Genomic DNA, 18,492 nt, shown 5'->3' with positions numbered 1-18,492 from the left:
GTTTTCAAAATATTTAATGAAAATCAAAAAAAAAAAAACATTCAAATTTCCTACAAGAAACCATTGGCAGTTCTACCTTTAGGTACTTGTTTTTACAATTTATAAATAGTTATTGAAGTTGAATATTATTACAGTATGACGTGAATATATAGATTAATTTGAAGTAATATAATTAGTTTTTGAATTTTCGGTACTTTGATCACTTGGCAATGCCACGCCTTATTTAACAATGAAATAAAATTAATAGTTTAACAAGTATTATTTTGAAGATTTTATTCTTAGTTCATAATGTTAGATAGAAATAATTTATCATTTTAATGGTCCAATTTAAGAATTTGCTTTTTCTAAAATCGTTCTAGATTGGGTTAAGGAAACTTTGATAGTACTAGATTAAAATCAATAGGCGGATGTATAGAATACTATAGAACGGCTTGTTATAAAGACCAGACACTACCGCAAAATATTTCGTAGCTATGAACTCGACCATAATCGCCATGTCTGGAACTTAACTACTGCTAACCAATTAAAAGTTTTAACGACAGTAAAAGTAAAATTTAGTAATATTATTTTATAAAATAAATTTGAAATAATTTTTTTTTTTACAAATGGGAATAAAAATATATATATATAAATTACATATTATAAAAAAAATAATACCATAAAATTACATTAAAATTATTACCTATGTAAAATATTTTTGAATACTTAAGAATTCATAAACTAAATCAAAATTTTTATACTGAATACGAAATCCTCGTTAGTTACAAACTTTACGTTTGTAATTTTTTTGAATTTAATAAATCTATGTGTTAGGTTAAATATAACTTATTTCTATCAAAAATACAAACAGTATTTATCATAATTTTAAATTAACTAACTTACTCACTTAAATTTTAATGTACACGCATGAGTATACAGCTAAATACATAAATAAAGAAAAATAAAAAATTACATTTTTGAAATATATTGGTTGTTTATTGGTCACATTTAAACAGGGCTGAATTAAACTCTATATGGGCACCACAGTGGTATTTAAAATGGGCCTCCGTATGGAAAATATCGCCATCTTAAAAAAAGTAAGAAGGCTAGTAAAATTTGAGATAAACACATTAAGATTGTAGGCCTTGAGACATTCGCCCCNATTTGAGATAAACACATTAAGATTGTAGGCCTTGAGACATTCGCCCCTTTCCCCCTTTAAACCGGAACTGCATTTAAAAACTTTATTATTAACAGAGGAAATAATTTCTAAAATAATAACTCTTAAAATTAATGAAGCAGCAATATATTCTGATCATTACGTATTTATACAAAAATAAACATTCGAGGGGCAATTATTTTTTTATACCAGATAATAATGATTATACGTAATATTTCATTTTTATTTATTAAAGAACGTAAAAATGCAAATAAAAAATACTTGTATCGCCAAATTATAAAGCAATTTTTTTTAGTTTGATATTTAAATAATGTTAAAAAATTCGTTTAAAAATGTTTTATCAGATTTAATTCAATGTATATTTAAATACAACCTTAAGTATAATACATTAAGAAAATAACCTATAGTAATAATAATAATAATAATAAAAATGACAATGATATAAGTTTTCATGCATTATTTTAGAAATCATAAAAAAGTTTAAAACTTAGTATAAGTGCCAAAAGTAAGTCCTTATATTGTCAATAAAGACGCCATACTTTTTAAGGTAGCAATGCACTTCACATAACATATCCATTAAAATAATAAATTTTATATTGATGTAAGCACTAAATGCTACTTACAGTAATGCTTACGTCAAAATCCAGCTATCAGTTAAGTAAAACACCCTGTGTAGTCTTAAATTGTCATTTCCCAACCAAATAAAACAGGTGCGTTTAAATCGTTTCGTTATGCCAATGTGTGAATGGTACAGTGCGAAAAAAATCGTTTTTTTATAGAGTGTGAGGGAGACGAAGAAAAGAATAACCGCATCTAAGCAATAATTCTTTTCCACGATGTTTATCATTCTTCATGCTATCCGTCCTTTCCCGTAGTATTTGCATTTGAAAAATAAAATAAAGAGGAGAGAGAATGCCAAAAGCTGAGGTCACAATTGTGCACAATACCGACTATCGAACAAAATGACAATAACAATGGTGAACTTCAAACAACAATAAATAAGCATAAACCTACGAAAACACGTACATTTTTAACTTTAAAATACATAAACACATACCTACACGGTAAAAACGTTATACAAGATATATGTAATATATCTTGAATATTTTATATCTTGAGTTAAAGAGTATATATTATATAATCTTGCGTTTTTTTTTTTGATAAATTCAACTTTTTCTATGAATACCAAATTTATAGATACATATTCTTACACACTTGGAAATTGACAAACAAAATTATTTCATAGAACTCGAACAATATTTAACTAAATAGACATGCAAACATTTTATTCTTAACAAATATATAAATTAATTTTAATAAAGACAGTTATTTTAGATTTATAAACTGTCTAAAGAATGACAGAGTAATACTTTGCGTTTTATGTCAAATTAATGATGTTTAAATGTACATGAACAACAAATTATTAAACGTTGCATGTGAAAACTTGTATATAGTGTACAACCTTTGTACGATAAATACAAAAATTAGTATTTCATCATTTTTTTGTTAGAAGTTAAAACATTAGTTCAACTAATATTATTTTAGGTATAGTTCTAGATAATAAACAATTGTGCTTGACACTTACAATATTAGCTTACTTAGATAGTAAGATATAAAAAATTAGAGATTTTAAAGAACAAATATAATTTTTTTTATATGATTTTTTATAATATGATTCTTTTTTATTAATTTCTCTTAAGAGAGTACTTGAGAAAATATAAGCCTGCATCAATGATTTGTTAATGTTACATGGTTATAATAATTTAAATAAAGCCTCTCACCATGAAGCTATTTTTATTCACTAAAATATAGATTTTGTCTCAGCGATTTTTAAAGAACTGCCTACTAAGACTAAGCAAATATTTTAAAAATAAGTTTTAGCGCATAATCATTAAATAATTAACAAAACCAAGTTTCTTAAAAAGTAATCTGTACATTTTTAAAATTATTCAATTATTATAAAGTTATATAATAATAGTTGATAACTAGTAGTATTTAAAGTTTTAAAAATTAATCTAAAACTTAAAAATATTTAGCTCAAAAAGCCACAAAAATTATTTAAATCTCTTTAATACTGATGATGGTAACATTGTTAACGAAATACACATAAGCAAATTATTAGTAATTGTTATGGTTTTTAAGTTAAATATTTAATTAATATTTTAAATATATTTTCAGTTTTAAATATCATAAGATCATTGCATAAAAAAACATTAAAACATAGAGATAAATACTTCGATAATAAATGTATTATATGTATTCAAAAAAATCAATTCATTATTACAACCAAACCATCATAATATCTTGTTTTTCTTTGCGTGGGCTTCTTTGTTTAGGCTATTTATATTTTTTGTGCACAATCATCACAAATTTGTTTACAAATTAAAATTTCTCTTTTCAACAATAGATGTTTCTACACAAACCTATATTAATAGGATAAATTGATTCCTTTGTTAAAGTCATATTATTGTAGTATGCTCAAAAAATGTGTTTTACTGTTCAGTTATTTTAAAAACTCTACTAAATGTAGGAAGATTTACTTCGTAGAAAAGTATTTTACTTTAAAGTGTTTGATAATTTAAATTACTAAAAAAATCATTATCAAATAAAAAAAAAATTTAATTAAAAAAACTACAATTTAGCAAAATTGTGAAATATTGAAAAAATGATATTTCTTTTAACAGGATTAACCGTATCAAATATATTGATACTCAGAAATATAATATTACATGTTTTAATTTTAATCCATGTTTTGTTTGGAAGGTGTAAAACTAATAACGCGTAACGAAAACGTACTCGCATAAATAGGATCATTGTACTAAAAAATTAAAAGCACTTAACAAAATACTCAGAAAAACTTTGAATCTATTATTACACTGATTGATAGCAGTATATTTTGAGCGTTGTCTAATGATACGTTAATATGGAACATAAAAATTTAACTTAAAAATTTAATTGGAGAATAGTGTACCACAATAGAACATTTAGCATTTCCAAGAACGATAACTAATCTCTATTTGTGATTAGTTTTAAATAAACTTACATGACATAAATAAACATTAAGAATCTTACTTTTTATATTTTATTACCTTCTGGTAAGTTTGTAAGTGCACACAATATACGAGAAGAAAATTTTTTTAAGTATCAAAAAATTGGCGGCTGTTCAGCAAAATATTTCACATTTTGGTTTATTTACACTGTATTTTATTGCACTGCCACAAGATTCTAGAACATCGCTAAGGTTTTTTAAATTTTACCGTTGAAGTATTATAAAATAAATTGAGTTTGTTACAACATACACGTTTTACTTCTTTAAATATTAAGTTATTGTGTTTTAAGTAATAATAATAATAATTTTAAACAAAGACAACAATAATTATACGATTAAAAACATTGCAACTAGTCATTTTAAACGGTAAAAAAAATTATAAATCAATAGCAAATAATTTCATTGAAACATTATTTACATACTTGACCAGATTCTAAAATAACAAACATATATATTTAGTACATATAAAGTTGAAATATTTCAAATTTAATAAAAAAAAAAACTCCACCCGCATTTTTAAACCTAATTACTTTTTTTTTAATTAATAATTGAAATAAATATTAAAAAATTCATGTAATTGTGTTTTTAGATATATATTAAATACGCCAGATGGTTTTAATTAAGTTCCCATATTTTATAAGCACTTAATAAACTCGATACGGCAATATTTATAAATGTTAAAACGTAAAAACGAACCGATTCTCAGAAATGAATAACTAATGCGCAAATTTATAATTTACATAAATTCTTCAAAAAAACTAGTCTTAAAAAGGTAAACAAAAATTATTAAATAATTTTATTTAGCTGGGTAAAATAATCCAGCTAAAGTTTTGTCGATTGAGTGAACAAAATTTAAACTTTTTTGAAAACATTATATTAAACCTTATGAACTCATGTTAATTGTACCAAACTAATGCTAAGAAGTTACTATACTTCTATACTACTGTTAAGGAATTATTAAAAATATACACGACTCAAAAGGCCAATGAGGGTAAACAGTTTTCTGTAGTCACGAAAGACTTTTTCATTCCACGCCGTCACACCTGTTATTTTGTCCGATTGTTATCGTTAAGTTTAAATAATGTATGTACTCACACCACGGTCACCCGTGATACTGTTCCATTGGGTATACTAAGAAGTTTGGCATTTTATTTTATTTTAAAAAGTGTTGGCGAGAATGTTGAAAACTTTGTTTTAAAATAATATTTCAAAACTACTACACGTTAGTATAAATGTTGAATTTTAACAATAAACAAACACCTTTTAAAAAAGGTTTTTTCAGAATGCACTTCTTAATGGGTACGATAAAAAAAATTATCACAAACTGATAGTCAAACAAAAAAACTGGGAGTTAGGAAGTTTTTATTTTTGCAAAAAAACTTGTGTCAAATATTATTTTTTTGAATATTTTTAATTTAGAAAGAAACATATTTAAAACATTCTATTGATCATAAAAACTAACTTATGGGTACATGTGTAAAATTGATATGATCTTCGAATGAGCTTTCAGTTCACACAGATACATAATTCTTAGTAAATACGGACTACAGAGTGATTTGTTAACTATGACTCACGCAATATCTTTAAAAATATAAAANTTTTAACTATGACTTACGCAATATCTTTTAAAATATAAAATATACAATTTTTTTTCTTTTCAGAAATTAGTAGTATCCAATGTTCTATAATTTCCAAACAAATTTTCCCTCTCTCACCTTTAAAATAATAGCAACTTATGTTTTTTAAATGGTAACACAAATGTTTAAATAGCTTAAAAATAATAAACTTATCTGACCAAAATACAATTGGTGGATAACAACTTTTGAACCATTATTTTATAAGACATTAGCACTTCTATACAGGAGTAGAGTGGTTCATGAATGTCTAGAGATAAAAATAAACAGACTCTACGGGTCTGTTTATTTTTGTAATATTATATAATTTATATAATACAATTATAATATGTTTTATACTTAGATAAAGCGTTAAACAATCACCATGTACAGCAAGAAAACTCTTTACAGCTTTAATGCTGAGAGCGAAACGTTGTGAGATAGGTAACTCGAATAACAACATAACTTAACAGTTTTTTTCCAGATTGTTCATGATGATAAACGTTACATAAAGCCATATAGCAACGTTACATTGTCACTAAACTTTACACACGNAGCAACGTTACATTGTCACTAAACTTTACACACGTCATCCAAAAAGAATTGCCTAACAATATGGTTTTTATAGTATTTTGTGGCGAAATTCAGAAGTTTTAAGTAGTTATACTTTATAGGACTTTTAAAATATCTAATCAGTAAAAAATGTATGATAACCGAGTTCAAATAATTTAATGCACTCAAATAATAATGTGTAAAAAATTAATAGTTTTGTTATTTTTTAAATGCTTGGAATATTCAAAAGTTGTCAACACGTGTTTTTCAATAATTTGAATATTTGAAAAAAATGCAAGCGAATATTATGGTTTTCGTTTTAACAATTTCTAACGATTTGTGCATCTTTCCAGTAATTAAAAACTGAAAAAAAAACTTACAACTAAAATATAATTGGTTGTGAATTACAAGTGATAAAATGTTCATTACAATTTTTTTAATAGATATATTAATAATTTACTATGATTTAAACCATGATTATAATATATATATATATATTTATATAACTAGTGTAGTAATATTTAGTAACGTTTCAAAAACTAATTTTTCATAGTAAGATGAATTGATCATTCTAAATTATTTTCCAAAATAAAACATATAGAAACAACCAGAATTCGTTATATTCTTACTCATATGCCAAAATGCTTTTTATTTTTAACGTGTACCAAAAATTAAATTGTAATACATCTTATTTGGACACTTTGATTTTTTATATACATATTATATGTAAGCGAGTAAACCTAATTTAGACGATCTGTGATAATAGAAAACCGTGATTAGCGACAATGTCCAAGCCAACACCAATCATTAATGAAAGGTCAGACGTCTAAGGGAAGAGAAGGGACGTGTGTATGTATGTGACGATGAAAAATGACCCATAGGGACCTTGTTTCTACCTTTCCTTCTCTGAAAATGTTTTTAAATTTGTATCGAGAACTATGTGCCACTGGCCAGTTAACCTCCGGGGAAATACTGTGTGGCAAAAGCCTATTCCGCACAATTCTATCCTGGTTTCTGAAAAGACCCACGACTGATTTCCCTTCAGGTTTTCCAAAATATACCCCTCTTTTGCAGAACTAATATTACATTGAGTTACGTACTCTTTAAACAAACACACGTTCTTGACTGTAGTTTACGCTTCACTGGTATGAGTTTATGTAACTTGTGTAAAGTATAAGTATATTATGCTTCTAAAGCCTAAGGGGAGTTTGAAACCGGTCATAAGCATCAATAACACACTATAATGTAGGGGCAAAAAGGGCAATACTTAGAAAGGAAATGGTTATAGAAAAACACTTGTTCTAAAAAGTTCTGTGTCTTAAACGATATGAAATAACAACAAACTTGCTCGATTCTGTTATACAATGTTATTTTGACATTTTTATCAGTTCGTATGGAGGATAACAAACATGACAAAAATTACTGAAGCATAATAGATACAAATTAAAATTAGATCAAATTATTAAAAAAAAAAATTATATATTCATATTCATCATCAAAAGGCGCAAGTGAACAGTAGATATGNTCATATTCATCATCAAAAGGCGCAAGTGAACAGTAGATATGTTCAATAGATAAAAGTATCATTTACTATACAAATTCTTGTAAGAAGATAAGTATTGAATATAATTAATTGCATCTCACAAAATACAGAATTAATAAACAAATTATATGAGACATAAACTTCATATGCCAATCGTCAAAACTCATTTACAACTTTTAATACAGAATGTTAAAAATACTTAACATATTTCTATTACCTGTTATGATACCATGAAGGAAGATGATAAATTTTGAGCATTTTATTATGCAGTTAACATTTACACAACATAAATATTATTGTCAATCATCATTATTACTTATGTTTTGTTTTTTCTACGACCTAAATGCTAACAAAAATAGACTGGAAAAATATATCTTATAGCATAGCGATATTGTTTGCCAATTTAATGTCAGAGAGGGACTTCATAAATATGTTATGAGCTGAAACGAATTTGTTTTTTTCTATGTCGAATGTCTGTGTAAAAGTTTGTGCCAAGTTTGTTTTAATTTTTCTCTTCTATTGATTGAAATTAATAAAATATTCATGAGTAGAGAAAAACATAATTAAGAAAAAAAAACTCGTAAACAAAAAATAAAGAAGCAAAAAATTTAATTTTAGTTAAAATGAGAACTAAACCTTTTATTGAATAATATTATACAAAAAATTTATTAGTTTTTATCCAAGTTAAGAATGCCATAAAAATATAAAATTTTTAGACAAATATAATTTTTTAAAAAAACATTATTTAAAAGGAAAAAACTATATAAGAAACTATAAGTGGAAATATCTAGTTAAATTTAGTTACAAACTTATAACTAAATTAAATAAGAGAAATGAATAACTGACGTCTTAAAATTAATTTAAGTAATTAAACAGAAAACTCAGTGATAAGAAAAACTCATATAAGTAATTTAAATCGAATTGTACGTCGCCAAATTATTAAGGTCAAACCTTCCAAGAAGAAAGAAAAATACCCATCGGTAAAGAATAGATTTATCTTAAAATCCATTGCCATTTAATGATAAATTACTAATAAAAAACGACAACTACGATCAACTGAACAATTAATCCTTGAGAAATCGACTGAATACGAATAATAAATTATTATCATAAGACATCTACTATACCTGTTCATATCTTGGGGTGTAAGGCAATAACCAGTTTCTAAATTATACCGTCGTTAAAATAGAGCTCCTGGTCCAACTATAGATGAAATGAAAATAACAAGTAGTCGTTATGTACAAGATAAATAGTACACGCAAAGAAAAATTATAATTTTTATGTGGTATAAATGATAATAACATTAGATGCACTGTAATTAGCTATTAGAAAGCCCTTGTAGTACATTCTGTATACAGATACACTAGAAGCATCTTTAATCATACTAGGTTATTCGATTACATTTCGTTGTAAAATCATCATCACTTTCTTGGTTAACAAGAGACTCTAGAGAGCGACATCTCAGTATACAATACACAAAGAGTACGCATTACATTTTTAATATAAGAACCGTTAGGCTACGTCTTTTAAACGACCAAAGAATTTACTACTGCTTATTATGGCATTATGATATTATAACAAAAATAGAGATATGACGGAAGAACAGTTTTTTACTATACACAGCACAGCACGCATGCTTTACACTTCTAGGATACACCGGATATCCTCTCTGAGTTTGAAGCAGTTGACCGGAACACCCTATATTTTTAAAGAAAAAAATATATATTCAAAGAAATGCCAACGTCGCCAACCATCCTTTATTACTTTGATATAGGTATTTTTTTATTCCCAATTCTTAAAATTGAATTTTTATTAAGTTATTCCTAGAAAAAACTATGCTTTGTAATATGAACAGTCATATTCGTTTATTATTGTTATCTACTTATATTCTAGAATCTAGATAAATAAAAATAAATTAAATCTATTTTGTAACAGAAAATTAAAATAAAGAAAAATAGATTATCTTTTCCAAAGGAACAAGGAAAACAAACCATACAAAACATACAAATTCTTCAATATTTTTATGACTTAATATGTACTTCAACACGAGTTTATATTACAATTATGACAAGTGAAAACAAATTATTGCAATTTTATACTCGATAACAATAAATTACAACGTTAGAATTAATTCTGTCAATTAACTGATAAGAGAATTATTTGTTGACATTAAATTAGTTTAACCATAATATTTTCACTAGAAGCTATTATAGTATACTAAAATATTGTTCTAAAAAACTCGACATTTATAGTTATCTTGTAAAATATATTACATCTTTAACTATTATTGAAATAAAAGTGGAATTATTTTAATATTGTTATTTATTTGCAATATACCACATGTACATGGTTAAAATTAAGTTTAGCAAGAAGTGCTATTGAACACTAAACGTGCTGGCTCTATCATTTTCTCATATAATAATGTTTTCACGACTTCATGAAACTATGATAAAACAATCGGATGTAATCAATACATGAAATTATTCGTCATAGTCAAAGAAAAAAAAAGAGTTCATTGTTGTGTTTTCGTGGGAGCATCGCTATGCTCTTAACCTCATCACGATCAGCGTGAAACACTACTATCGTGATACGATAAGAAAAGTCAAGTAATCCCAAACACAAAATTTAAAAATCATAATATAAGCAAATGAGATTCATTAGGATTATTAAGAAAATGTTTCAAAAATAAAATTAAACATGAAAAAAAAATTACCGAATCCCTAAAAAACATATTGAAAATATCAATTAGTGTAATTAACCTGAGGGTAGTAATAATATTAATACAACAATACCAGTAACGTCTGTTGAAAAGTCCTACGCTCGTCATTAAATTACACTAAGAAATAAACATTACAATGTTTGTCGTATACAAATGCGTATACTAATTGGTCGCTTGTATGGGAATCACCTGATATAGTCCATCTAGAAGAGTACAACATGATGACCGATTGCCCGCTAGCAAGACAACTGTGAAGGCGTGGGAACAATAAATAAACGCTGACCACCTAACATAATACAAAAAATAAGAGTCACGGCAATCCCTCCCAACATAAATCTATTCATTTTAATATTTTCCCAAGATTTCAATCGAATGTTATTATATTCTTCGATGAAACTAAATGGAAGACCAAGAAAAAAACAAAACACGTGATCCATACATATTAGACAAATACAATTAATTATCGAAAATAAAAATTTCGTTTATAATTCAATGCATCTGTATATTAGCCGATTTTTTCTTTCTCTGCCTATGGGACATTACAAAAAGTCAAGTTGCGCTTATCACCCCATAGAAGATTAAAACTGGAAAACAACAAACTTGAAAGATAACGTTATTTGCCTTTTTAAATTTAAGATTTTGTACAACAATGCAGATAACTAATTAGACCAACTTGAGAAGAACAGTAATAATTATAACAAGTAGCAAAGATGAAATTTAAATTAATATTCTCTTCATAAACTAAATATAAACTACAACCTACTTATGTTTTGTATATTTAACTCAAATTTCAAATTTCTCGACATCAAACCAAAGTTATTAACCTACACGCTATTATACATGTAAAATGATTTAGCACAGACCTTTTATAGTGATAATTTAATATTATCCAGGCTATTAAAATTGGAAATGAATAAACATGAATCAAAATTAGATAAATTACAATGGAATATACAATTAACACTCGTGTAAAATTGTCCTTTCTGTTTTAAAATACCTAACCGTCACCACATAACTGTGTTTACTAACCGAGAATTATTACACAAATTTTTTTTTTACTTTTAATTTCAAAAAGAAAAACTGTATTTCTTTACATTTGAAATGTATCATTGTTTCAAATACATATATTATACTTCCATATCTGCATCTCGTCTTATTTCTCACGTGTTTATACAATGACAAAATAAATAATACTTTCATAAAAAAAATAAAGAGAATACTCATGATTTAATTTCCTTAAGATCAAAAGAACAGTGGCGATGAATTAGATATAATTAAAATGATGAATTGATAAATCTCTACAATCACAAATTTGGTGCTGACTACAACCGAGAAAAAATATTTTATGCTGAATTATGGGACTTATCCGACTGAGATAAAGATAATAGATAATAAAGACAAAAAAAAAAAAATACGTATATCATTGGTGAAATGTACATTTTGAAATACTAAAAGGCTACTTTAACAACAAATTAAAATAAGCAAACTAATAAAATTAAAATGATTTGGCAATTGTACGCTATATATACATAATATGAAATAATTATAATAGGAAGAATATCATTACAAACAAAATAAACTTGCATATCTTTTTAAATAAAATAAAAACATTTAATTACAGAAATAAATAATTCAAGGCTTTGAACTGTATAATCGATTTCTAATAAAAAAAGTTCAAAGGCAAATCATACATAATTACGTTGATTAAACTGACCACAAATTAATCATCCTCGACATATTAAAAACTTTATGATTATCAATTATAGAATTGAAACATTATAACAAAAAATATCATTATTTTAGCTTAAAATTTGTATTATTTTATTAACAATAAAAAACAGATTAACTAATTACTATTCACTTCTAATTATAATTATGTCATAAAAACGATTAAGTTATCAAAACATATCAAACAATGAAAAAAAAATAANTTATCAAAACATATCAAACAACGAAAAAAAAATAAATAAGATAATATTTATTGTATCATAAACTATTCGGTTTTAAGTTTATTTACAGGGTAATGACTCATAACATGTGTACACATCATGACGAATACAGTTATTTTGAAGGTCGTTGAATTATAAACATGAAATTTCTAATTGAATTCGAAAAATATAAAGTAAAATGGAGTGGATTTAATCTAAGGGGTTTCAGTTCTCAAATATAATAAAATGCATATATTACTTAGAGAACTGAAAAGAAAGTGTTTGCGGAGTTGCAAACAATAAAGCGTTTTTGAAGTAAACAATGGAACAAAACGCTTCATTAAAAAAACCCATGATTCAATTTAAATTTTTAAATTTTAATTACTATCTAGAATACCTAATTGGTTAAATTTTAATATGACTTCAATTAAATTTCTATATTTAGATCTAAATTAAAAATCTCTATACATTTCCTTTTAATAACTACGCAAGTGTTCACACAATAAATATTTTAAAATATGTAACGATTTTAGTTCTTGGAAACAATAAAAATTAAAATATTAACCTAAATTTATCAAATCAAAATTGAATACAATAAAGCGGAGCTATACAATGATTAAAAAAAAATTCTTAGGAATTTTTAAGACTGAAAATTTGTATAAAGGTATACATTTCCTATTTATTATTATTCAAAATTGCTATTATGATAACAATAGACATAAATTACTAGCTAATAATGAAAATCAAAGATAAGCTAATATTTACTAGGAGCACGTTTTTGACTCGAGTTTATTTATATAAATTGCATAATAATAACGGAAGTTTTAAAGTTATAACAAGCCTTTATGGAATATGTATAATTTTTTAGGTATTGCGAAAACTAGTACAGGTACAATAACAAATTGAAATAAAACGTGACTAAACATTATTGCTATGCATTAATAATTGAATGAGTAATATTTTTTCCTGATATTCAGCGTTAATGATATGTAGCTTCGTTAAACTTTAGTTGCATGATAAAAAGAGGGAAACGGGTATGGCGAAAAACTTTTCAATAGTAAAACAAGTTTGCTATCAAATAAAATGGTGTTTGATCGTACAATACGATTGATAAGTGTTAACAGACTTGGACACGAAATAAACCAACCAGGATAGTTTTCAATATTTTACACATTATAAAAATAAATTGCAGTACAAAATATAAACTAGTTTTTTGCAAGCAAAATGTTGTAAGAACCACAAAGAAATAAAATAATAAAAAACCGGAATTACGAAGCAATTACAATATTATAATATCTCGTTTAACGTTTCAACTGCAAGTCTTGGCGCTCTTTAACGTACCTGATACAACGACGGCGGAGATCAACAACAAGGTCAACAGTGAATGGTTGTCTTCAAACATTGTTCTCATGATTATCTTCTGCGTTAAAAAAATAATATAAAAAACTATTATGCTACTTTAACGGGTTTCGATAGACATGAGAGAAAAAATGTAATTTCTAATATAAAAATAATGTCATTCAAAACAGATCATCATAACGACCGAAGACGACAAGTAAAATTCAAATAATCAAAAAAACCCCAAACAGGGGAAAAGACCGTTTAAATAGATTTCCAATACATAAATGAAATGTAAACCCGTTGTTTGCTATGAAAAAATAAAAATTCTGTAACCGAAAACAAATGAACGAACCAAAACTACGTAAATGAATTACAACACGACCAACGAGTATAGAGACGACAACGCGCGACAGTACACGAATGGCNTGAGACGAAAACGCGCGACAGTACACGAATGGTATTAACGTTCGCCGGCGTAGTGCGGTCGGAATGCAACCTGCTGGTGCCCGACGCGTTCGGACGTGTTCGGCTGTCTCCGTTGGAACGGCTATCGTTTAGGCGTTGCGGTTCACATGGACATTACCACCGTCGCCACGGTTAGCTGCCGCCAACGTGCTCTTCTCGTGCACCGACCCGTCTACCGTTATTCAAGTCGACCGGTTTCCAATGGACCGACGGAGCAATGGGGTGTTACACCTGTTTGTATACGTTTTCGACGTACTGTTCGAGAGCAATCTGCACGTTTTCCGCTTTTGTTGAGTTGTTGGCTGTGGGATAGTCATTATCTGCGCTGGGACGTTATTATCGTCAACGGGTTCGATGTACCGCGAAGTGTACAATTCAATTTGGTCGCATTTGCCGTAACGCATCGGTCAAAACTGTTCGCCAACGCTGTTCGTCGAGTACAGTCTCTTGAGAATTCAATAAATCGCGTCGGTTTACGCTTGTCAGACATTCGGATCACGACTTATCGGTCACACATCATCTGGTCAAGTCGATAAAAAATAAATCCTCTGTGTAAAAAAAATGTTCATTGAACTCGGCTACCCGTATTTGTTCCATATTCTATAAAATAGTTTTTATACTCATTATAATGTTCACATTTACCGTCGATAAGTATTACAATTTTATGGAGTTTTATGATTGCAACTTGCAATATAATAAAAAAATATATATATCCAAATTACTACATTATATGTAAAGAGCAATATCAAACACTCAATTTTTAGGAAACGACCTTTTAACAGATACAAAGTATTATGACACACTTGAAATTATTTTTCAACCAACTATTACAAATACATTATAAGCGCAGTAAAGAAAAATATTACATAATTGCTATAGTTTCATCATTCATTAAAAACTGACACCAATCACTTATCGTTTTAGAAATATAATATCAAGTATATGAACACCTTCACAGTTTTTAATAAGGATTTTGGTAAACTAATAATCATACTGGTAGAAATTATTTGTACTATTGTACATTTCAAACGGTAGACTTGTTTAGAACCATTATAAATAAAATTATATAATCAACACAATAATGAAATTTGTAAAGTTATAACAATGGTTATTTATAGAATCGAACGAATGTATTAAAATATGTCCACATTTAATGATTTCCAGGAAATTGTGCAGTTTGTAAAATAAAATATTTATATAATGTGATGATTGAACATTAAGTTAGTTAAATTTAGAAATTCAAAATTCCACATTAATCACAAAAATTTTAATTTTATGTATATTTTACTGAATTATTTAAACCATATTCTTAAAGGGACGTTTTAACAATTAATTGATAAATTTTATTTGTTAAACTTTTTTGCATAACTAGTTTTATTTCTAACCAATAGTAATACATAAAAATAAGTATTTTTAGAAAAATAACAACTTCTTTTATCGAAAAATCTAATAATTTAAAATGGATTTATTAGACTGTAGATGAAAAAAAATAGATTTTAGTTTTTGGAGATATATTAACCAAGCAGTCGATTTTGTCATAAAAGTACACAATTTTATATTACATCTGTGAAATTAAATCGAAATAGGATTTAGGGCGTTTTGCCTCACATTTATCGAAATATGTAACACAAACAATAATTGTTAAGCACTTTCATAACGGAACAATGTTCTAGTCACACCCTTTTTTTGGTCTTTTGGGGAAATTCCCTGTTGATGACTAGGGTCTTGTAGAAACACAGTAATCGTGCAACGTAAATGTTTTTATATCATCTACTTCATTTGAATTATCTAATTTTTACAACACAATGTAACCGAGTTTGACTCGTATATTGCCATCACTATGTTATTGTTAAATATAACTTATAGGAACGAGGGTGCGGTTAAAGGACAAATCAAATTATTCAGCATAAGGGGAACTATTAATGCGTTTTAATATTATTTTGTTTACTGAAGACCTACCGACTTAACATAAATATATAAACAGAAAGACTTATCTACTGCAAAATATAACAAAATTTAAAATAAAATTAGAGTATTGTGATACTACTTGTATCATAGATGCATCTAGGTAAGCTCATCCCCCTTCCCCGATTTTAAATAATAATTTTAAATAATATATACTTAGGGCGAAAAAATTAATTTACATCCCCCAAAAATTTTATTCTAGTTCTGCTCTTATTAGTAATCATTTAAATTAAAAAAGGTGTTATAGAAAAAGGTTTATAATTTTAAATTGCAATATCTTTTATACAAAATTATCATTTTTCACGTTTAACTAAAATTCTCAATAAATTAATTGGCATAATTTTTTATGCTACACGTTAAAAAATATTTTTATTCTCACATTCACAAATAACTTTTATCGTTTTAGATCAAATTAATAGCATGACAATTATTTAATTACGTGTTATGAAATAATGATTGTTGTTCAATAATATAACTATTAAAATTAAAATTATGTGTTATTCGAATAATTTTAATTGTGTACTATCAGAAAAAATACAAACATATTGTGCTATCATAATTACTTTTTTATTTACACTTATAAATAAACACTTATGAAATAATACATCATGTATAGTACTTTTAAATGTTAATATTAATTAAGTATAAGAGGTAGTTTTTTAAAATCATTCTAAGATAAGAATAAACTGACGACGTAACTATATTAAAATTATCATTTACAAGCCATAGAGCTAAAAAATAGATAATGGTTTGGTCATTTTATTTCCACAAATTAACTTAATGATATGAAGAAAAAGTAACGTACCACTGCCAAACAATTTAAAAGTATAGAAATTTATATATTAAGAGTAATATATTTACTATAACCATTTGTCAAATACTCATAAAATAAAAATAATTTCGGAAATTTTTTTTTTTGTCTCTTTTTTAGTTACATATCTTTGATGACTAATCAATTATTAAATAACTTTTCGATTCATCTCTATATATTATAACAGTATCAACTTTTATTTTTGTAAATGGTAACATACATTTTTAACTAGCTCATAGTGTAGAAAATAGTATATTAGTAAATTATTTTATTAAGTGACACTAAAAATATTCTTGCTCTCTTTTATACTTATTTTTTAATTTGTAATATATATTTTTTATCTTTTTTCATGAACGCTCAAATCTCTTTTATTTTATTTGTCATTGCGTGGCACATAATTCTTCAATTTTCAAACCATTGCTAAAATTTAAGTTCATAATAACGTACACTAAATTATATTATGTCCTTTGGAATATATTATTGTAGTCACCAGTCATGAATACAAATGATTGCGCCCTTTACGTTTTAGTCCTATAGGTCATTATACTTTTTCAATTTATTTTGAGAACTTTTTACTTTGTCTGAATTGATTGCCATCTACGACAAGTTCTCTGAATTATTATTATAAATGTATGTATAGTTTATACCGCAAAAAAATCTTTTATTAAGAATAACAAGGACAAGTCCTTATTATTTTTTTAACATGAACATAATCTACTAATTGTAAAAAAGTTATTTCATCAGCCATACTTTAAGAAAACGATCAATTTTAAGTTATTTATATATATATATTATAATTACTGTAAGATATTAACAATTCTCATGAAAAATTATGTAATCAGCGCTTCTTAGTATTTCTGAAATTCAAGATTTTGTACTTATGTACACTTGGAGTGATAATCGGCAAATAGCTCCTGTAATTTTAAAATAATGGAACGAAATGTATTTACATTTAGAAATTTTAATTATGATTCGATTGATTTCGAGTACAATTACCAAAGCAACTTNTTCGAGTACAATTACCAAAGTAACTGTTTTCCAAGTGAAAGGTAAGACGAAAATGCTGATGTTCTTTTGGCAGCAGCAGACGTTTATGTATCCTTGGAAACCGACTGGCGCCAGTGGCGTCGAGACGCGTCAATTACGACGCCACAGTTTGTCCCTTCAGTGTACATAAATGTACTGATAGAACTTTTATATCGAATAAAGTCCGTCCCGGTCGCGTATTATTCATCGTGCTTCCCCACTCGCTGACTACATCCCTCCGATCAGATGGTATAGCCCAACACAATAAACACATACAATGACTAATACAGTACTGAACTGTACCCTTATTTTTATGTATCT

At 26.5% G+C, this 18,492-nt stretch overlaps 1 protein-coding gene across 2 annotated transcripts in view; it reads right to left on the bottom strand.

Moving 5' to 3' along the window:
* Positions 1-14,328, bottom strand: part of LOC126908824 (fasciclin-2-like) — a gene marked incomplete at its 3' end in the record, with an annotated part of 80,143 nt that extends 65,815 nt beyond the window's left edge. For both annotated transcript variants that reach the window (XM_050691123.1, XM_050691122.1), the window contains 1 exon segment: positions 13,905-14,328. Coding sequence is in view for 1 of the 2 variants with exons in the window: in XM_050691122.1 (XP_050547079.1) it covers positions 13,905-13,974 (70 nt within the window).
* Between the last annotated feature and the right edge of the window lie 4,164 nt (positions 14,329-18,492).

This window comes from Daktulosphaira vitifoliae, unplaced genomic scaffold (genome assembly GCF_025091365.1).
Source record: "Daktulosphaira vitifoliae isolate Bord-2020 unplaced genomic scaffold, ASM2509136v1 Scaffold_14, whole genome shotgun sequence".
Taxonomy (NCBI): domain Eukaryota; kingdom Metazoa; phylum Arthropoda; class Insecta; order Hemiptera; family Phylloxeridae; genus Daktulosphaira; species Daktulosphaira vitifoliae.
Note: the sequence above shows the minus strand (reverse complement) of the source record. Positions and strands in the feature narration are given on the sequence as shown.